The sequence below is a fragment of the Alosa sapidissima genome, chromosome 7, assembly GCF_018492685.1.
Source record: "Alosa sapidissima isolate fAloSap1 chromosome 7, fAloSap1.pri, whole genome shotgun sequence".
In the NCBI taxonomy this organism is placed as follows: Eukaryota; Metazoa; Chordata; class Actinopteri; order Clupeiformes; family Clupeidae; genus Alosa; species Alosa sapidissima.
In genome coordinates this window covers 21477888-21501223 of record NC_055963.1, presented here as the reverse complement: position 1 = coordinate 21501223, position 23336 = coordinate 21477888, and the positions used below count along the sequence as shown (strand labels likewise).

Below are 23336 nucleotides of genomic sequence, written 5' to 3'. Positions count from 1 at the left end.
TCTCGTATTTGAAAAAAATGCCCTGATCCGTTTATTGGGTGCCACGGATGTCTATCAAATGCGTCTGCATAGCTCATCATCGTCTTGCTTTCCCCCCTGTTCTGTGATTGGTTCCCTATCTCAGGCGAAAATTTGCTCCATGGTCTCCAGCCTTAGCAGCGTGAATCAAATCGCGCGCAAGGCAGCATGGGAACCCAGGCTAAGCTCTGTCAGTCGTTTTGGATAAACATCAGCTACAGTAGATGACTAAATGTAAATGTAAATTCTTGAATTATTCTTCTGATCACACTACATGAACTTGCATATGGTATAGTATTTGGTATGACGGGCCAAATTGTATTGTTTTTTACTATATAGTTTTAATAGGCTAAATGTTTGGGATATTAAAAAGCTTTTTTTGCAGTGCTTCCATACTTCCTTGAAAAAAGTATTTTGAGTATTTGAGCATTTTCTAAATACAAAAATACAGTATTTTATTTTGATACATAATATACTTACTGTATTTTGTAGTTTATTTTAATACATTAAAAATGAGGGTATTAGGTATTTTATTTTGAAATACATTCACATTCTGATGTATTTTTGCCCATCCCTGCCTGTTCCCAGCATTAGAACAACACTTTGCGATGGTTAGCTTGTCACCTGTGACGATATATGCTAGGCCTAAGTGACTGAGCTATCGGGGTGCGTTTGGAGATGCCTGATGAAATCAGACGTTGTTGAATAGGCATCATTTATCCTGGTGCCACACACCTTGCATGTAGCTGTTCGCTTATTTCCTCTGTGCAGTTTTTGTAACCGAAAGTAATGATAAAAGGCACAACTCCTGGAGGAAGTCTTGTCGCCATGGTCAATGCATTTATATCTGTGAGTGTGCGCACATAGCGCATGCGTTACATTTCACATTATAGTAAAGGGGCCATGTCGCTCGTTATACGTTTCACAAACTATATGTAGCAGTAAAATAAAATAGAAAAACATGAATAAATTTAGATTAAAAAAGCAATAATTGCATGAAATACAGCTTGTATAGGAGTCTCGAAGCTCGAGTCCGAGTCAAGTCTGAAGTCTTTTGAGTGGAGTCGCAAGTCAAGTCTGAAGTCACTGTTTTTGCGACCTAAGTTAAGTCCCCATCTTTTTTACAATTCTATCCCTTCATTCTCTTTAATTCAAGTTCACAGCACGAAGCTGACATGAAGAGCATTTATGCTTTATCAAGAATCAAAAAGATTAGCGTGGCACCGCTAGATGTGTCATTCAATTAATTTTGCTATTTCGCGAGGTAGGCCTATAGGCCTAGAGATCTTTCGGTTTCACACACAAAGTGCACTTAACTGTTCTTAGTTGTCTCTGATAAATTGAAAATAATGAGCGTAGGCTTATGTCCATCGAGTCAGTTGCAGCCAGCCACAGTCATCTTCAACCAGTAACAGGAGATACGTTCTGCTATTTGCGCAGTTGTTTGCGAATATGTAAACATAACACCACTTAATTCCAGGTTAAAATGCATTGTAATGCGCGTTACTGAAGTTTGTACCGAGTAAAATATTACCCAATAGTTTTTTGTAATGCCTTACATTACCGTGTTACAGCAAAAAGCAATATATTACAGTAATTACATTACTTTTGTAACTTGTTACTCCCAACACTGTTTATAAGTAGCCTAACGAACAGTCCCTAATATGGTGTTTCATTAAAAACTTGCCTATTTTATGTAGTAGCCTATAACCAGAGGTGGAAAGTAACTAAATACATTTACTCACGTTACTGTATTGAGTAGTTTTTCTGTGTATTTTGTATTTTTTAAGTAGTTTATAAAATCGGTATTTTAAATTTTACTTGATTACATTTTGAGTGAAGTATTGTACTTTGCTACATCAAAAATCCCATCCGTTAAGAAAAAAAAGTTAAGACTAACGAAAACAGAAAGGGAGAGAAAAAATCGCGCCCTAAACCACTAGCCTGATTATGATCAGCATGTAGCCTACAAAAGGACATGAATCAAGCTGGCGCCATGCAGTCTTGTGATGGAGATGGATCACGAGATGCATTATTACATGTGCCTAACCTATACAAGTATTTCAGTGGGTTGTCTCAGTTCGTTTTAGCACTGATGATTGCGTAGATATTCAAGCGAAATTTTCGTGTTTTGACGTTTGTGCTCACCTTTCTTTGGAAAGAGGTTTATTAGCAGTTGTTTCCCCTCATTTGGATGTCTCTCTTTTTCCTGTTTTGGCCTTTGTTTTTGGTAACCTGACTTGGCTTTCTTGGAGAAAGACAATGCACCAGCAGCACAACAATTAGCGGTCCACAACTAGCGATGCTCAACTAAATAAACAAAAGATAGACTAACTTATGAATTGTGCAGGCGGACTAAACCATTTAGCTCTTTAGCAAGGGAGAGTGAGAGTGACCTTAGACCGTTTTCACTATGTTTTGTACAAAAAATATTCAGGTAAAATATATGGTGGAAATAAGTATTGAATGCTTTTTTTCTTTTTCTTCAGTAATTAGCCTAAACTTCCAGTGAGTCTATTCAACATTTTCACCACACATTATATTAACACACATATAAAAAATCCAAACATAAGAGTTATGTGTAATAAAGTGGAATGACACAGGAAAAAGTATTAAACGTGCATACTGAAATTTCTTCAATACTTTGTGGAAAAGCCTTTGTTTGTAATGACACCTTCAAGACATTTCCTGTATGACAAAACTTATTAGTCGCACTATCAGGTGTGATTTTGGCCCATTGTTCTAAACAGATTCCAGGGGTCCCTCTTGTGAATCCTGATCTTTAGTTACTTCCAGAACTATTGAATTTAATTGGCTGCCTTCAAGTCTTTCTGGAGCTTTCTCCGAGTGGTCCTTGGCTCTTGGAATTGGCTATCCTTCTGACTCCCTGTCAGAAATATTGCGAGGAGATCCTGTGCATGGCCGGTTGATGATGCTGTGATGTTCCTCCCACTTGCAGATGGCTCCCATGCTGCTTACTGGAAGATTCTGAAGTTTTGAAATGCATCTGTAACCAGTTTCATTGATATGTTTTGCAACAATAAGGTTGCAAAGGTCTTGGGAGAGCTTTTTGCTTTTATCCGTCATTAAATGTTTCTTGTGTGACACCTTGGTAATGAAAAACCTTTTTTATAGCCCATCAATATGTAGGCTACTAACCAAGCTTATTGGTTATTATATTAATTTGCACAGATAGAAAGGATAACTACTCTCTAACTACTAGATTCCAGCTCGTTCCTTCCCTTTCCTTGCCTAAGTGCTTTTTTTTAGCATGTTCAATACTTTTCCCCTGTGTTATTCCACTTCATTACAGATGACTCTACTTATGGAGTTGTTTGGATTTTTTATGTGTGGATTACCTTAGTTATTACTAATGCCTGGTGAAAATGTTGTGCCCCCCGTTTCCACTTTTCAAGGGTCCTCTCCTCCATTGGGGCCCTATACTTCCCACTCCCCCCCCCAGTTCTACGCCCTTTAATCTGCTGAACCTTCTGCTCGTTTCAAATATAAAAAAACTCTCTGCAACTCAACATTGGCCTGCCTTCCTCAGCTGCCTGTGAGGGGCTTTTCAGTTGTGCATGATTACTTCACTGCAAAGCGACCAAGGATGAGTGCAACTAACTTTGAAAATCAACTACTGCTCAAACTTAAAGGAGAACTCTGGTGATTTTTCACATAGATCTCCATTTCTCATCGTCACCGAGTACTGTCGGAATGAACAAAACTGAAACAATCGGTTTTACCTAGCTCGAGTTGCTGCAGCTACAGCGCTACACACTGGGAGCATGAACATGGCTGCCTAGCTGCTAGCTGCAGCAACTCGAGCTAGGACCAAAGTCCTTTTAGACAAGTACCTCCACTCGGCGGCCATATTGCAATGCTTTTTGGGCACTTATCGGGCATCTATTTCGGCAGAAATGCGTGTGTGTAAGGCTTCACGACACCAATCTTGCTCCAGCGGCGAGATCACAACAGATGACTGGCACGATGTATTCACAACACACCACGTGTTTGCCGCGGAAGGGTTGTGATATGTGTAGACAACGCCATATGGCGTTACAAACTAACCCCATGCATTACTATGGAGGATTTTTTGAGCGCTGTATCTCCTCATTAGAAAGTGTCTGGTAAAACTGGTTGTTCTGGTACCCCCCCCCCCCCAAAAAAAAGTAACTAAGTAACTTTTACTTAAAGTACATTTTAAATGAACTACTTTTTACTTTAACTTGAGTACATTTTCAGATCGGTATTTTAACATGTACTTGAGTAATATTGGTACTTTTACTTGAGTACAATATTTTCGTACTTTTTCCACCTCTGAGTATAACATGGTTTGATAGCCCTGACTTTTAATTTTTTACAGTATGATTTCATTACGCTATGTCTCGGAAAGTATTTTCCAGTATTTTAAATAGGCCTACATGTTCCCCGCTTTGTATGGGACCGGGGGAACATAGGACCTTTTTTTTTTTTTTTTTTTTTTTTTTTTTTTTAAACCAATCATAACCTTAACCCCTAGCGGGTAACATAGGACCCGGGGAACATAGCGATGATGAGAGTTGCTTTAAAACTTAAACTGTTTACCATGTTGTTAGTCACTTTCTAAAAATGCGTCAGCCAAATCTAATGTAATGTAATGATCCCACAGGCTATAAGAAATTCTGCCCATCCGCACATGTACAGAAAAGTTGGCTACCACTACAGGCCCGTCAAGAAAACAACATTTTGTCGCATATTTTATTTGATAATCTAATCGAATAAACTTGTACGTTACAAGCCAGATCAAAAACGTTTCCCCGCTTACGATCGATCAAATGTTCATCCAAATACGAAATTGCGTTTGGATACTTTTGGGCCTCGTAGGTAGCCGTACAAAACTGAGCACATGATCAACTTCACGTAGCAGCACTGGAAACGTATTCAGATAGCTTACCAGCTGTTTTAATCAAGAACACAACCTTCCAAGCTTTGGCCTTATTATTTTGACATGGAGTCTACACTTGAACAGCATCTTGACGACACGTGAGTTAATAGCGGCACATATTTCTTCTGAAAGACAACAGATCTTGATTAATCTAGCTATCCTATCAGCATTGAGCTGTGCCAGCACCTTGTTGGTTGGGCTAGCTAGTTATTGTTTTCATGTTAATTTGTCCAGCATGAAAAATCCGGCCATTGTTGGCGTTCTCTGCACTGATCAACAAGGACACAATCTAGGGTGTAAGTATGACGCACTTCTACGGTGACATTGCTACACTTTGCCAACATTCACTTTAGCTGTCATTAGTTAGGTTGCTAACTGTGATTAACCAGTTTGCAAGTGTGTCCATTAAGTACCTATGTAATATGTGGTTTTCTGTTCGCTGTCTGATATGTAACGAATATCGTAATGTGTGCAATTCAGGCAGAGGTTCATTATCAGATGAGCATGGCGGCGTGGTTTCTGTGTTGGCACGGCAAGCAGCCACACTCACACGAGACCCAACTGACCTGACCCCCACTGTGTGTCTTGAGTCTGACTCGGGGTAAGACATCCCTCCTAGTTATTATTGGTGATGAAAAATCTGTGTTTTGTGCGTCATAGTTTTTCCCCCACAGAGCTGCCACAGAGAGTCACCGAGAGCTCAGCTGTCAGAATTCAGGGAGATAAGTCGGACAGGGCTGGCCTGTAAAGACCAGCAACTGTAAGACCTTTACTTAGGTTAGTTACAGTAGCTAATATTTTAGACTCAGAGTTGCAGTAGGCTAACTGCAGTTTATTTGACACTTACATTACTTAAATTCAAAGTTGTTAGTTGGTTATCATTAGCGTAGTTAGCAGGCAGACCTTCCCAATTCTAATCGAGAATGGGCCTGGAAACGGTTAATTGACCTACGACTTCCAACAGGGGCGTAACTATCAATGATATTAAATTGGTGCATTAAACTTTGTTTGAGTGATTTGCTATTTCCAAAAAGTTGGTTAATTAAAACCTGCGATGAAGAAAACCGTGATCAATTGAGGATTGGTCTGGACCCTCCTGGTTCACCTTCGATTTACAAGAAGCGTAAAATTGCACTTAAGTTGGTGCATTAAACATCTACATATCCTTTCGGGAGTACAGCAAACTCGCTATTTTCTTGTGGATGAAGGTTTGCCTAAAAAAAACACAGTAGGCAAGCATAGCAAATAGGTATGGTAATTGAGTTTTCATTAAGAATTTTGATAAGAATTTTGAGTGGTGGCAGGTGACCAATTTCTATGGTTAAATAAGTAACCCATAGAAAGGGGGGTTCAAAGTTGTCAGACAAGTACAATAACAATAACACACACACACACACATTTATACACCATCTTGTGAGGAGAAAGTCAGTACAAGTTGATTACAAAATGCTGCACAAGCTACTGTCAATGGATGCGAAAGCAGGAGAGTTCCGTAATCGACTTGTACAGACTTTCTCCAGTCAGATGGCAGCAACCTGAAGAAGAGCAAGGTAGTGCGCAAACTAATTTCTATACCCTTTCTTTGCACTTACAAAGGTAAACACACTTCAATTTGTCTGCAGAAACCCTCTCCAGTCGTTATCATCCAAAAATGGACTAGGCTGTTGTAAGACCAGAGTTTCCCTTCTAATATGGCTACACCTCAACTGACTGTCTCTCCCTCTCTTATCCTTAAATTTATCAGTCTTTGAACAACTCTCCATTTTCTCCTGAACTTTCTTCTCCGTTACCTGCCACTTGAGAATGTTAATATATTTAACAGCAGCATTGCTCAATAAGTTGCCCCATGCATCATCAACAGGGGGGCTACACGGGGCGTGTAACTGAAGCGTTCCATATGTGAAGCGTATGCTGCAGCACTAGCTTCCACTATTATCAAAGGAGGTAGCTACACCAGACTCGATGGTGGCGCATACGTAGAGTTTAGTCTTCTAAAATGTTGTTTATGTGTTGCAAATGGAACGCTTCAGTTGCACGCTCAGTCAGGGGCGCCTGCAGGAATTAATGCTATGGTACGCACACCATTCACTACCAGCCCTATACAGGCTAAAGTTACCTTTAGTTTTGTTCTAGCTTACCGAGACGTCTGGCTTTAAACAGCTGTCTAATGCAGTCTAACGTTCTGACAAGCAATTGCCTACCTTGTTCTTGCCCATCTGGAATAACTCCTCTAGCTTTGCTGCATCCATCCTTTCTGTTTTCGTTGTTTAAACTTGTGATATCCATGATGAGTATTTAGTTAGTGAATTAGCTCACATTGTGTGCTGATAACCATTTAGATAGCCGAGTAAAAGAAAATAAGTAGCCTAGTTGCATGCCTGCGTGCGTATTCTCTCTCTCCTGCTCAAACAAAATGTGTGCGCGTTAATTTTGATAACGTGTTCACTAACTTCAATAGAAAATTGTAAATTGTAGCCTGATGGCATGTAGCTAATGGGATACTGTCCATAGTTAGGAAGTATGGTGGGCCAATTTGGTGTGAAAACACACACACATGGGGAAATTTTCTCTTGTTGTTGAGTAGCCTGATGGTACGCACAGTGCGTACGGACGTACACCTGCAGGCGCGCCTGCACTCAGTGTAACCCCCCTGTTACTATTGGAAGAGGAACAGCACACAGCATTGCACAATACAAGTCATGATTCCATTTCAGTTTGGCTAAGAGAGAGAGACTGTATGTCTTTGACCACGATAAGGAAAATATGCAAGGCCGTAAATATAATACCCCCCCCCCATATTCAACTATGATCAAAATGTCCCTGCGATATAAAGACATAAATTGTTGTGTGCTACAGAAGCCTGTCACTCATTGCAATATGAAGTATTCAAATTAAATAAAAAATATGTTTAGCTATTAGTTATTATGTAGATCATAAATTATTTCAATGATGTGCATCAAGGGAGACACACAAGCTTCACCAGTAGGTATCTCCAATAATAATATTTCTTTAATTGAAAACTCTCCCTTGCCTGGGATGCTTCTCAGAGGTCTGGCCCCATACCGATTCTACAAACGTTAGTGTTTCTCACACCTCACTTTGCTTCCTGGCTCCAGATGGTCTGAGTGCCAGAGCAGGAACAATAAGAAATACACACAGGAATTATTCTGATTCACAACTCTTACAAATGTAAAACTGATGGTAATTTTCCTAGTACCAAAGTTATCTGGAAACTTAGTCAGGATGATGGTCGTGGTTCATTCTTTGAACCCTGGTGCTATCTAGTGAACCAGCCCATATTTCCACCAGTTTGAACCAAACCAAAGGTGCATCATCACAAAGGTGCATGCAAAACAAAAGTTAATGAGATACACAAACGGGAGAATGATATGAACAGTTGTCCTGTAAAAACAGCAGAAATTAGCTGTTTAAAATGCTAGTCAACGTCTGCAGTGTAATGCTAGTTGATTAGTTTTGTTTACCCATAGCAACAGTTCAAGTTGATATGGACATCAAAACTTATGCTTTTAGCCTTCTCCCCTCTGAACGGTCAAGTGACACGCCCACTCCGGTTCGCAGGAAAAAACAACTATTTTCTGGTTCAATCTCCAAGCCAAAGTGCCACGTTCCGAACCGTGGTTTGTTTGGTCGAAATGCTCCGACCGGTTCAAATGTTGGTTTGTGAACGGGAACGGAGCCAGTTTTCTGTCGGTGGAAAAGACCTATCACAGGCCTGGCCGGCCCCATACCGATTCTAGGATTCTACAAACGTTAAGTGTTTCTCACACCTCACTTCCTGGTTCCAGGTGGTCTCACCTAGCGTTCATGGGCTTTGGAAAAACCTTTTTCCGAGTGAAAACATCGTCATTCCGCGTCATTCACGTCACGTAATGTGTTGAGTGAGAGGTCGGAAACTGGGGCTAGATTTTGCTAACAGAGTTGCCCAGTTAGGGGCTCGTCATCACTTTTGTCGTCACATTGTAGTTCGTTTGTAGTCCATGTGGCCTTTCATGTCCAACAGGTTTAATGTGAACTTAGGAATTTGCCGTTTTTGTCACTTGAAAGCTGCATACCTTTCTTTCACAAGCGTCTTAAACTATATTTTAAGCAAATGCAGTTGTTTATTTAGGATTAGTGAGTGTATGTTTTAACCTTTGTTGTGGCATCCGTGTTTGTCACACATTCCGACGGCAAAGCACATGAACACTTGCTGTGGGAAAAACAAAGTAGCCACAGGGGCGGTCCTTGTCATTCCGAAGTGCCATGAATGCACCATCAGTGCCAGAGCAGGAACAATAAGAAATACACACAGGGATTATGCTGATTCACAACTCTTACAGGGTTGAGCAGAGTCTAGGATCGCCACTGGTGTGAATTTTCACAAAATATTCAATAGCCTAAGCCTACTAGGCTACTGATGGCGTCAAGGTGGTGGGGGCTAGCCTGTAAAAATCTCGAGTCTGATAGGGTAACCCATGACTTGGATTCGTTTCCAACACTTGCACTGCGACAAGTAGGCTACTAATTTTGATCAATGTGATTGGTAAGGCTGGACCAATGATTTCAGAGTTTCTTAAAATTACTTCCTACTTCGTCTAAACTTTGCAAACTGACATCAAACAGTAGGCATATCGACAGTCAGGAAACGATGTATGTGGGTCTACCTTTGCTGTAATGGAGGTGTTGGATGTCTGTTGTATGTTTGGAGGTGTTGCTGCTTCTGTTTACCACAATGTTTCAGTTCTTCTTCCCCTCTCATCGCTTGTTCTTCCCCTCTCATTAGCCTGACATTTTTCTTGTCTTAGGTAAACAGTTATGAACTATGATGTTCCAGACTAGATCTCCCTAAAATAAGATGTAGGTGGCTGGGCCAGGCTAGGAGGGTATCCCCTAAATCAAATCAAATTTAAAGGCACACTATGCAGGTTTTTTAGCTTAATTTACCTTCATTTAACAGCTTCAGAGTCATTGGAATGGTTATATGTTTTTCGGGTTGAATGGTGGCCGTGTCGCTTCCCCCTAGCGCCTGTGAGCGGAAAAATCACCCTTGCAACTGTGGGCGGGCGGGTGTCAGGAAGTATACCGAGTGTAACAAATTGCTTTACTGCATTCAAATACACATACACGCCAGGCACCGGCTAGAAAAAGGTAGCGATGGTTGTTTCTCAGACATTCGTCATGACAGAGCCAGCGAAAAAGAAGCAAAAACCAAGAAAACAGTAAGGAAATTGCCAATACTGCATAGTTTACCTTTAAAAAGTATTGAACTTGGAAATTCTTGATTTGGTATTGGTATCGAAAAAATAATTTTGGTATTGTGACAACCAGTGGTGTAGTCTACATCATACGTAGGACTACGCAGTATACCCACTCTTAAAAAGCATCACCATCTCCATTCATAAGGAAAGCCATATTCATTTAAAAAAAAAAAAAAAAAAAAAATTGGTTTATTCCACTTTATGATTCTGGTTACCGGTTCCGGTTTAGTTCTTTCTTATCGATTCTAATATTTTGGTTCCCAACCCTATTGGTGAGTTTTGCTCACACCTCAGTTTGCTTCCCCCTACCCCAGCTGTCTGACTAGAGGACCTTTCTTTGTTACCATAAGATTATTATTTGCAGATTATGGGAACCACATGTTGAGATTGGCTGCTTTTGAATATCATTTTCAAAACCAGAAATTTCTTAAAAATGTCAAAAGTGGTTTTATTACAATGTGACTTTTTTTTTTTTTTTTTTTTTACTTTACTCTACTCTATCAGCACTATGTTTATTTATATGTTTTTGTCTTATTTTCACAGAAATATATTGATACGGCCACATGGAACAATCACAGTAGCTGTACACAAGATTGCATCCTGAAGCAACTGCCTTCGATTCCTTATTTATTGTTTCCCCATCATTTCCAGGCTGCATTGCAAGAGTCATCGTAGTCTAATGGTTTAATGGCATCCTAAAATCCCAGTATGCAATATGAGGATGACATGGGAACACACTGTAGAAAAAGAATGATTGAGAAAAATAAATTTTTTAGCAACTCAACATCAGTATCACAAAGCTGAGAATAATGATTAGCCTAGTGCTACTATTTAACATGGGCTGAAGTTTATTTTAAATGAATATACTAATAATGCTTTAAGGCCTAAACTGCCGTGGAAGACATTTACTTTTATGCTTACTTTTTATTAAACCCTTTTTTCATAATATATTTCCTGGTTGGTCATAACTCTCTGTTGCTATATATTCAAAATTCAAAAATATTCAGCCAATAAAATGGATTTTAACCAACAATTGCAGAGTCACTGAAATGTTTTTGATTGTTTTATAACATTTTGCCATCCATTTTTGGAATTTCCCTAGCCCACTGCAATAACACATCTGTTCCACTAGAGGGACTGCAGTGTGATGATGCTGTGCATAGACTGTATATATAGAACTGCACAGTGTGGTTGCATAGACATTCTCTGGTTGCATTCAGCAGTGTTCTATGGAATTGAAGCCGCCAACGCCATCTTGGAAAATTTGCAACCAATTTGAAGTGCGGCTGCGCAGCAGAAGTTGAAGCATGCGCAGTTAAGAGGAGTCGCGGTCAGGGTCAGGCACGCTAATTTTTTTTTGTAGGGTGGCAGCGGAAGACAGACTCTGTCTGTGATTGGCTGGGGTTATGCATGCAGTTGCTGCCTCTCTGGCTAAATCGGACGAGAACGTTAAAAAATAAAAAGACAAAACTGATGGGCTTCTATCACTAGTATCAGCCATGGGGAATTATAAAATATCCCACCTAAATGTATGACTATGACATGTTTTAAGCCTGCAGCAAATATACAGTCCTAAACTCCTGTTAATAAATTATGTCAGTTCAATTTTATATTACCCTGATAACCTAGTTACCTTAATGCTATCCCTGCTATCTAGCACTACAGGTTGCTATGCTAGTTGTCAGTTAGACCAGAGAATGTCTAATAGAAAGAGAATTGGCACTGTCTGGTTACTTTGGTTTCTGGACTGGTTGCAGTTCCTCCTCAGATTCCACTTGAGGGCGCTCGCAGGCGAGTGCAGAATGCATTGAGGTCTATGGAGCTTTACCCCTCAATATCCACTTTTCTCTGGATATAATTTTTTGAGTAGTAATTTGAATGTTGCATTCGCTAGGAGAGGCAAAGAAAATACACACTGTTGATTGTTATATTTTTTGAAGTCACGTAAGTCTTCTAAAAAGCCTTTCAAATATGTCAATGACGTCATTCATTAGCACAATGCTAGCGTGATGGGGGCAACAACGACCCAACCTGTAAGAAATGAAAAGGACATAAGTACTCGTTCATTCAACTTTAGATCTAAAATCTATATTGAACTTGCATAAACTACAATAAAATCTACGATTCTTCCACGACAAGCAGGTGAAAGATATATTTAGCCATCTAGCTCTATAGACCCCCATTCAACCTGCACTCGCCCGCGATCACGCCCAGTGGAATTCTAATGGAACTGCAACCAATGTCGATACAATGAGGCTTAATAGGAAGTGCCAAGGCTCTCCGTAGACGGGCTCTGGTTAGACTCACGAAGTTTAGATAGCAGTACTACTACCAGTGTTGGGCAAGTTACTTCAAAATCGTAATGTATTATGCATTACTTATTACGGTCATTTCAAAGTAAGTTGTTACATTATAATATTACTGTCTCTGAATTGTAAGGCATTACACTACTATTGCATTACTTTTAAGTTACTTTCACCAAAATATCTAGAAATATGGATTTGCCATTCTAAATGCAGTTTATTACGCTCAATGCAGCTCATTGCTCTTCCAATGGATGGAGATGTGGTATAGAGTGTCCCAGTGACTTCCGTTTTACTTCCGCTACAAGGGACATTGTCTTTAAAAAAAATATGAACGGGAGTTAAAGGTGCGATTTGTAGGATTGTTACCGAACGTTCTGCAGGCCAAAATCAAAACACTGGTGAACGTTCTCAAGACTACCAGACGCGAGCCTCTTCTGGGTTGCCAGATGTAATGAAGACTTAGCTAATGTTAGTTTGACCTGCAGCTGCTTTAACGTTTCTCCAACCATGACCCAGCTACACATTACGGAAACAGTGAAAACAAAACATACCTCTCTAACCAACGTAACATATTTAGATGAAGTTTAGCCTAGGCTACCTGTTGTGGAGAAATATGGCCAGCTCTGCGCGTCAGATTTGATATTCTTTGTTTGGCGAAGACGTCACCATCTCAGAAAGCTCCTCCGATGTCCACTTAATTTGTTTCTTGTTTTAATTTTGGAAATTTGCCTGCCTCTCGTAGGCGTTCCTGACTACAACTGACAGCTGTTGACAGTTGGCCTTTGCTAATTTGACAACCCAAATAGGAGGACGCGCTAGCCCATTATTAATACGCTATTCTAGAATTAATCGTTCAAAACGAAAATTCCAAGAGATTCCACCCCGTAACTCATTTTTTTTTCATGGGTTTTACGGGTTAGAGTAATGTTGTCAAATAAGCCATTACTTCAATTCGTTGTGTTTCCTTACTCTCTGACAACATATGGTGATCATTTTTGGAATGGTTACAGTTGATTTTCTATTATTTCCTACATACTGGACCTTTAATGGAGAGATAACAATTATTTTTTGGTCCAGTTTGAATTGTGCCACGAATTTCACATATGATGTGTGTGAATTTAAAAGATAATTTTTCACGTCAAGAAAGTACTGTTGTTCGATAGACTTCAAAAGTTATGTTGGTTTTGTGCGAATCCCCTCAGTGGACTACATCTCTCGTCACGAACGATGTACGTCACCAACGTAATGAAACGATAAGATTAGCATGCTAGCTGTTATGCTAGTTAACGGATGCATCAGAGAGGGTTCAAGCGGAGCTAGTAATCAAGGATCTTTGGTTGCATCTTGGTCACTGACCGAAGTATAATTCATGTTCACGATTCATATTGAACAATGGGAAAACCCATTTTCGGGGTGTTTCGTTATATCATTGTTCAAATACGTGAAATGAAATTGAGAGCACTTAAGTAGGCTTAATCTCCTTTTATGATCTCATTCAAGAAAGATTTCTTTGACTTGTTATTTTTTTGAACATTTATTTTATCTAATGACATAGCAAACATGATGAATTGAATCCACATATCCTTGCACTATGCGAAACTATTTTCCACTAGCCTAAAACCGTGAGTTTGAAAGCTAATTGCGTTCACATTCTCCTTAAAGTGACAGGCACACAATTAAACTTGCACACCACAAATGTGATGATATTGAAGACAAGTGTAGACTAATAATTTAAACATCATTATGATGTATTCAAATGACCAAATATGTTTAGCTATTAGTAATTATGCAGATCATAAAATGCTATACATAATTAACAATATACAGTATATAAAGTTTATATGAATACCAAAATATGAAATAGAAACCTATGACAACCATCACTTTCTGTGTGTGTGTGTGTGTGTGTGGTGGGGGGGGGGTGTGGAGGGTCAATTAAATTCTATGATTGCCACTGATGTGAATGATCACATCACTGATTACATTACTGATGCCGTCAAGGTGGTGGGGGCCCCCAAACCAAATCAAAATAAAAAAAATCGCAAAGTTATCGAAATCGATGAAACAATAATGTTGGTATCGTGACAGCAGGAGTTGGGGATGTGTCCCCACCAAAGCTGAGACCAAACCTACGCCCTTGGATGAGTGTGTGAGCAACCTACATGTTACTTATCTGCCTGAATCTCAATATTCTGATCACAACTGTGGGCAAATTACAAGTCAGCACCAGTGCTGCATTCATTGTTTTTCACTTTTATAATCACATCACCAAAAGTAGGTTATTGGTTTTACCAAAAGTATTTGGCAGTATTTTTAAACTACAAACCTATAAAGTATTTTGATACAAAATACGATGCCATTTTTTTCCAACTAAATTTGTATTTTAAATATATCAGACATGCCTATCCCTGGCTGTTGGCTGCAGTAACTCAAGCTAAGTAGCACTTATTGTTTTGTGTTTATGTTACCCAAAATTTCTACCAGCCCACCCAAATACAGTAGCCTAGCCTAGGTTAGAACCAGCCCTGCCCTGCATGGAGACATATTTTACGATAATAATGGAGAAAATGTTAGCAAAACTTTAGGTTTTTGTTAACGGAATCTCCCTCCCTCATTCATCTATTTGCGCAACAGCCCACATTCTGCGTTCAATCCAGCGAGACAAGTGAAATAAATGTTTTTGGTTTTTTTTAAGCGCACATCGCCATTGGCACGATATTTAGGCTACCTCTGTTAGGCCTACAAAAAGTTGCGAATTAAGGAGTATTTCCTGATTGGGGAAACCTTTCGGTTGTTTCATTTATCCCTCCTGATCGGGACGAATAAAACAGGTATTGGGGACGAAATAAGCATACAGTTTAGCCTAAGCTATGTAAACTTCCAATAATTTCAATATTTTACAACAAATGCTTGACTGGTTGAATGGTCATACATGTCATCAGAATATCGCTACCTGTAGCCTAGATGCAACGAGTGTTTAGTGAGTAGGCCTAAGCTTGATGAACCATAAATGAAAAGTTTTCTTAACATTAGGACATTATTACCATTAAACACTTTTACAAAAGTATAGGCCTAGCCTACAGTTAACACTTAATGACCTATCAAATGTCGGCGACTTAAGTGTGTGATTAGATAAATAGGCACTGGCAGATGCAATAGGTAAATAGATATCTTTGTGTGTTAGCACAAGCAGTAGCCTGTAGGCCAATAAAGGCAAGCGTGTTTGCCACTTACATTTCTGACATCTGATACTTCAAACTGCTGCAAGTGCATCAAGAAAGGTCCTGCCTTAGACCATGTTAATGGCCAATTGTAGACTAAGATTTGGGGGTGGCACCTGGGGTGGCCAATCGAATCTCAAGGGTGGCCTGTGCCACCCGGAGCCACCCCTCTGACTCCGCCCCTGGGTGGCATTTCGGTGCCCTAAGTGAGTGGCTTTGAGTGAGTGACATTTAAATGATAACTCAAACACCTAAAGTAAAATAAAAGGCCTATTATTTACAGACCATTAGTGTCTGTTTTTAAACATTAATTTCTGAAGAAATGCTGTTTTCTTATAAATGGTGCACTATCACTTTAAGAGCATTGATCTTTACATTCTCATAATGCCCTTTTGCCAGCTCTTGTTTACAAGCCTTGTTTGTTGAGTTACATTGATAGCACAATATTAACAATAATATGCACAAGCAGCCTTCATTGCTTTGGAAAGTATGCAATGAAATGTTAACCTGGCAATAGCCAGATGAATTTCGCTCCGCCTAGCTCCACTCATCCATCTGGAACCGATCCATTGAAGTGTTGCTTCAGAAGGCTGGGCCTAATCAAAAAATGCTTGCATATGATTGAATAAGCCACTTGTCCGTCATCTATTGACGTGCTACTTCAACCACTCACATCGAAGCCAACCCGTGACGCTAATAACAGACTCACAGTCGCTTCTACGCTATGTCACATCTATGAAACTCCCGCCCTGCGTCCTGATTGGCTAAACCATAAAGTTGGTTGGAGAAATCACTCTCAATGGAAAAGGTCCCAGATGGATGTGAGTGAAGCTAGGCGGAGCTAAGCGGAACGACATTCATCTGGCTAGGGTCAGGTTAATGAAATGTTGCTTCACATTTCGTTTTGCAAATAAAAGTGTATCATGAGCCTGGTAGCCTATCCACCTAGCTATCTGAATGGATTTCTTTTGTCGACTCGGCATATCATGTGCTTCATGTAAATGCTTGGAAAACGAATTATCGAAGACCCACCAATTCCATTCTACTAGTACTACGTGGTGGAGATTGAGAGAACCCAAAAAGTATCAAACTTGCATGTACCATGGTGTTAGTGCATTCTGACATTGTAAACCAGTGGTCCCCAAACTTTTTCTTCCGAGGGCCAGCTCACTATGCCTGGCTCTAAGAGAGGGCCAGAGACTCTGAGTATATCAGTAACCATAAATAGCTTAGCGCTGTGAACAAAGGCAGTCTACCTTTTTAAATTCCATTACATTTAATCTTTAGGCTATTGCAATTTAATACCATTGTTATCTGTGTTTATATTGCCATCATGCCATATCAGTGTAAAATGTAGCTCAAATGAAATAATAATAATAATAATAGCATTCTCAAAACTATAAGCAGGGAGTCCCAAAAGTATATTTTGAACTCTGAACTTTGCATAGGCTACACAGCTCAAGTTGTGAACAAGCAATATCCTACAAATAATTTAAAGTTCTCAAACTATGAGTTTTATGAAGTGGTGGCAGAAACATCTGAAATGACCACCATTCTAACTTTCACTCACCTGATGAGAACTTTGTGAACTCTGTATGAACATTTGAACGAGTGAATAAAAAATATAAATAATTATACCAGAAAGATCCAGAATTATGACTTGAATAGAAGTTAGTTAGTTAGTTATTAACAATTAATTGATAATTTTTTTGAATACTTTGAGCACTGATGCAGTCAGCAGAGGCCTCTTACGTTGTTTGCAGGTAGGCCTATACATTTCATTCTGTTTTTGATGGCAAACGCGAAACAGCGCCAAAATAACCACCAGTGGACAAAAAGAGTATTACATGTGTACTGTTAAGACCCGCCATAGAGAATGAATGGGGGAAATTACGGAGGTTATAGTTTGACGATGTCGTACTCCCGTGCGGGCCGGATCCTATATACCACGGACATGTTTTGGGGGGCCACCTAAAATGAGGCCATAGTTTGGGGACCACTGTTGTAAACGTTATTGATGAAGAATGAAACGCAGTTTGCAGTAAAGCTACTATTCATTGGTTACATTTGGGTGCCTCCTCTGTCCTTTGCCCTACGCAAAGTGCGTGATGCACTTTGGGAGCAGTGGCACTGCCAGGCTACACGAGCTTTTTCTGCATTTCTATCCCTTTTTTCTCTTTCATTCAAGTTCACAGCTCAAAGCTGACATGCACTATAAGAGCATAGTTTGTGTTTTATCAAGAATCAAAAAGATTAGCGTGGCGCCACTTTAGATGTTTCATTAAATGACTTGTGCTATTTCGCGAGGCATAGTGAGATCTTTCGGTTTCGCACACAAAGTGCACTAACTATTATGTTCTTCATATCCTTGTCTCTGACAAGCTGAAAATAACTAGATGTACCGCATAGCGGTACAAAATATGACCGCCGCTCAGTCCTGTACATCCATTCCGCGAAAATAAATTACACTTCAATTTGTCTCCATATTTTACTCCATCCCCCACTCTTGAAACTTTTGTGTATGCTTGTTTGGCATGCCTGAGTGTGTGTGTGCGGCTGCACAGAAAGTAGCCTACTAGTGCTGAAAAGGTGAATAGATTGTAGAATAGCCAAAGAAGATGTAGCATTGTTATAAAACCTTTAAAATCTCTAAACAATCTCAAGTAGGGCAGTTCATCACAGTTCATCCATTGCAACTGGATTGATGAAAGGTCACTTACACCTGTAGGCTACATTGTATTTGGGAAAAGCAAAAGGTCTCAGCATAATGTTATTTTTTTTTTATGTATTTATAAACAAAAACATCTCTGTCAGTTCCATGCCGTTTTCAACAGCTATCAAAAACAAAGGTCATTTTTGGATGGATGGATTTTTTGTGAATGTTTCTTCTTCTACATAAGATTTTAGTCATCTTTAGTTCATGTAATACTTTATTGTCAATGCACAAATTAAGTAACAGTAGTCTGAAACGAAATGCTGTTTTACATCTAACCAGTGGTGCAAATAACTGACATGTCCAAATGGGCCTTGATGAAATGCGTCGCTAGACTGTTCATACACATTTTAACGGGCCAAAGTTGAAGAGCTTTTGTCCGTTATTGTTCGTGCAAATATAGGCTGATTCATGTTCCCTTGCATTGTGTAACTGAGGTCCATGGCTAGTCTGGCTTTCATCAGACCAAGCTCAATCTTTTAAGAAATCAAAAAATAAATAGCGGGCAGATCAGGCTAGTCCATAGGCACCCGATATTGTTTAATTTTCAGATTGAGATATACACGCTCTGGCTATTCTAAATGCAAAAATGCATTAGGGAGTTATGACAAAACTGTAACTAACAAACTAGATCCTAATAGAAAGCTGTTAGCTTCCCTAAGCTACAGGTAGGATTATAAGGTAGGCCTATTTACAACATAAATTGTCAATAGGCTATGCTGGCGACACAAATAAAATCTCCTTTGGAAACCAATGGCTTACGACTTACAGTATCAAGCGGACTTAAACTGCCATATCGTGGCGAAAAGTTGTAATAACATTCACGCAGCTCCATGAGTCAAGGAAAGCGCGAATGAAGTAGCCACTTCTAAATGGGACCCACTACACAGTAGCTTAATGTGTGTTGCTAACGCAGCCAAAATGAAATGAAGGTGTCATTGTTTGGATACTTCACACACACGTGCTTTTTAATTTCACAGACTACAACTACCAAGCTGGAATCAAAGCACATCGATTCCCCTCTCACACCCTGCACGCACTTAAAACAAAATAAACAGGCGTCTCAGTCTCACGCATGTATAGGCAAAACTGTATCAGACCGGTGAAACGTTGGTAAATCTTCCATTGCACAGAATGATTTTGTAGCACGTGCAATAAATGAGTCAAAAGATACAAACAGTGCTGCTATAAATTTGCTTGGTATAACCGCATTTATAGTTTTCTACAAATACAATCAATCAAATGGGCCTCCATCACTCAACCAACGCTAACGGTAACATTAGGTCCTTATTGATATTACAAGATTAACGTACCTGCAGTAAAAACCAAGCATGTCCGATAAACATCCTCAGATTTATTTCGGCTTCAAGAAGAAATGGGAATTACACTTCATGTGAACATCATCCTGTCCTTATTAGATGTTCGCTGCGGTAAATTACAGTCCTTGTAGGAAGTGTCCATTGTTTTTCCAACCCACTTTTAACTTCCAACAAAATTACGTATCACTGCAACGATGCGCCATCTAGTGGACAAACGACTACTTTTCGCCAATACTGAAAATGCAGCCATGATGATGATGATGAATATTTATTTTGGCTTTCTTTTGATCCTACTGAATTTGTAATTATGTATCAGCCGTTCTAATACCGATAGTATGTGGGTGCCTGTGTGTGTGCATGTTTATATGTGTGCACCGCCATTTACAGGCCAATGAGTGTACAGTCACTAAATGTACACATAACCTAATTTTTTTAGACCCCCCCATGGATGAAATTCTACGAAACTTGGCATACCCCCAGAGAATGCCAGGTCAATCATACACATAAAATTTGGTGCAGTTCTGAACATCTTAACTGAAGATAGGGGCGATTAAAGCAGAATAATATTGCATTTTCATTTTTTACCGGGGGGGGGAGGGGGGTGCAAATCACAAATGAGTGATTATGAGCCAGGTTGATGTGGGCCCTTGAGACCAACATACCATAAAAGATTCACAGAGAACTGTGTCTGCCCTACCCTCCTTTCGGGGGGGCCAGTCCAGCGGGGGGGCTGCAGATCAAAACGAAAAATGACGGTTCCATGCTATCCATGCCCACCAAGTTTTGTGTACCCCGGTCTTTCAGTGTCCCGGGAATCCTTGTTGGTGTACGTCACTAAATGTACACATAAATTATTTTATTGTAAGGCCCCCCATGACCGAAAGTACACAAAACTTGGCATGCATTCGGAGGGTGTCATAATGATCCTACACTTCCAATTTCGTGCAGTTTTGACTATGTTAGGTCACAGATACCTTCAATTACACCACCTCATTTTTACTTTTTTGTGTTTAACTAGGTGGCGCTATACATGAAATGAGTGGTTATGGAATGGGTTGACATGGCCCCTTGAGATCAACATACAAAAAAAAAAATGGTCCTCCTAAACCCTACGGTTTTCGAGGGGGTCCAATTCAGCGGGGGGGCTACAGATCAAAACGAAAAACGATGGTTCCATGCTATCCATGTGGGGTTCCACCAAGTTTCGTGTACCCCGGTCTTTCAGTGTCCCAGGAATCATTGACGGAAATTTGGGCATGCGAAAAAAAAAAAAAAAAAAATCTGACTAAACCTATATGACCGCCGCTTCGCTGCGCGGCGGTCATAATGAGCGTAGGCTTATGTCCATCCCGCAAATAGAGTCCAACTTCGAGTCTGCTGCAGCCACAGTCTTCTTCAACCAGTATCAGGAGATAACATTCTACTATTTGGCTCGGATTTTTTCTCCTGTTGTTCTCGCGGTGGTGTTTGTGAATATGTATCAAAACAAAACACCGCTTAATTTTGGGTTAAAATGCATTGTAACGCGCGTTACTGAAGTTTGTACCGAGTAAAATATTACCCAATTTTTTTTTGTAATGCCTTACATTACCGCGTTACCGCAAACAGCAATATATTACAGTAATTACATTACTTTTGTAACGCATTACTCCCAACACTGACTACTACCTATATATATATATATATATATATATAGAACACCTATCAGTAGGGAATTTAAAAAAATAAGTTGGGGGGTAACAAACCCCACTAATACAAACAACCTATTTTACAGTCTTTGACAACTTCAACTATCAGTTGCGTTAAAATTGCTTCAACATCCACCACCAGAATGATGATTTGATTACTACCCATCTCCATAGAAACGGACGCGGTAGTAGCCTTCTAGCCTCAGCTGGCCAATCACAGGGCGAGTAGGGCGGGACTCTTCCCCTACCACCAAAGATCCTTGCTTTAACCCTCTCTGCTACCACCATACAAAAAAAAAAATTGCGTCAGACACGCCCACTCAGCAAGTTAAACTCGCCCCTTGTCGAGTGAAACCTGCCCCCTTCTCCTTTCCACAACACAGGTCGATGAAGGCTAGCTGGCTGGATGAATTTAGCGGCTGTGAGTTAGCTAAACAGCACAAACAACAGTCTTCGGTTTGTTCTTGTCTGGTAAGTGTTGTGTATCAACTGAAAAGTTTTTTTGTCTATTGTTGTTCTTAAATACGTCTAAGAGAGCTTATTAATGTTGATTACAGACTGTGAGAAATTAGTATGGTGAATACTAATCAGCTAACAACAGAAATACGGACAGCGAATTACATGCTAACGTTAGCAGCTACATTAACGTTACTGTAAACGGTAGGTTAAGTTAGTCGTTGAGGTGAAGATTAGCAAACAGCTCCCGTAATAGTCGATGCATGTTTAGTCGGTTTTTATTAGTTTTTGCTGTTTTCAAATATCTCAATCTGAATGTATGCCATCTCAACATGGAGTAACCATTGACTGTACATGGAGATTACACAGTCAGTACAGTTTTTGATAAAGCAACGTAAGTTAACGTTATATCAAGCATGGCAGACCTCTCAAGTCTCACGCATTGAGCGTGAGACATACGCATTTCAATGACTTCACACGATCACACGCCACACATGGCATTTCTCACTCCGAGAAATTATTAACTTGCCCGCACAGAAATTTCTTAGGGCTATATTTTACAAACGTGTCACAACGTTGCTGTCTGTGCGCTCATTCAGCTCAGAGAGCTGCTGTTCAGTTACTAACCAATGGGAAATAGGAAATAGTTTTATTTTGATGTGGGTCCGCAACGTGGAGACTGTTGGTCCTCGGAGTCGTGGAGTGAAATTAGGCCCGGTGCTTCGTCTGATCATTTGCTGCGCAGTTGTTCAAGATACCGCGGACCGACAAAAAAAGAAAACAAACGTTTTTGCTATCGATGTCATTAAACATGGAGCCATATAATAAAGTGGTGGTATGAGTGTTCATTCAATGCAGGCGTCTGCGCGAGAGAAACTGAAACTAATCGATAACGTTGGTATCAAAGCTCCGCTTCAACCTGTTGAATGCTATTTAATTGTTTAACGACACTTAATAGAACAATGTTGATTTTTGGAACTTCCATAGAAACAGAGCAGCGACTGTATAATACACTGTATAGCACTGAGTATTGTATAGTCAAATTTAAATTGACGTGGCCAAAAGCTATTGTAGCCTTCTTTCAGATCAGTGATTTACGCCTATCTGCTCGCCAAAAAAGCTGGTATTGTGTTTCCTGAATCCTTACATTCAGACATTCAAATTTTCATTAAAAGTTTTTCATTAAAAAAACATGTATTTTTTTTCTCCTTTTCCTACCAATGTATGATGGTTGCATGAGGGAAACATCCCAAAACAATAGCACCCATATAATTGTTGCTGTTTTGAGAAGTATTATGCAAGCATCATGCAACCATGCAAAAGCAATGAAACTAATTATATCTTACATTAGTAAAGCAGTCCTCTGATGTGCATGTCACAAAACATTTAAGTGAAAGTGCATGTATAACAATATAGGCATAATAATGATTGTG

General features: G+C 39.8%; 2 protein-coding genes across 2 annotated transcripts in view; one reads left to right on the top strand and one right to left on the bottom strand.

Annotated features, from left to right (window-relative positions):
• LOC121714319 (pepsin A-like) overlaps positions 1–23336 on the bottom strand; it is a 125684-nt gene that overhangs the window by 77132 nt on the left and 25216 nt on the right. The window lies entirely within an intron of this gene.
• lamtor5 (late endosomal/lysosomal adaptor, MAPK and MTOR activator 5) lies at positions 4884–11233 on the top strand. The gene is made up of 4 exons (XM_042099639.1): positions 4884–5040; positions 5177–5238; positions 5423–5543; positions 10744–11233. The coding sequence occupies exons 1-4, from the start codon at positions 5006–5008 to the stop codon at positions 10802–10804; spliced, it is 279 nt and encodes a 92-aa protein (XP_041955573.1). The 5' UTR covers positions 4884–5005; the 3' UTR covers positions 10805–11233.

What these genes read in the sequence shown, in the direction of transcription:
- lamtor5 (XM_042099639.1), top strand. Translation starts at nt 5,006, where the DNA reads ATGGAGTCTACACTTGAACAGCATCTTGACGACAC. An exon ending in ACAAGGACACAATCTAGGGT is followed by an intron (nt 5,239 to 5,422) that starts GTAAGTATGACG and finishes TGTGCAATTCAG; the next exon opens with GCAGAGGTTCATTATCAGAT. An exon ending in TGTCTTGAGTCTGACTCGGG is followed by an intron (nt 5,544 to 10,743) that starts GTAAGACATCCC and finishes TTATTTTCACAG; the next exon opens with AAATATATTGATACGGCCAC.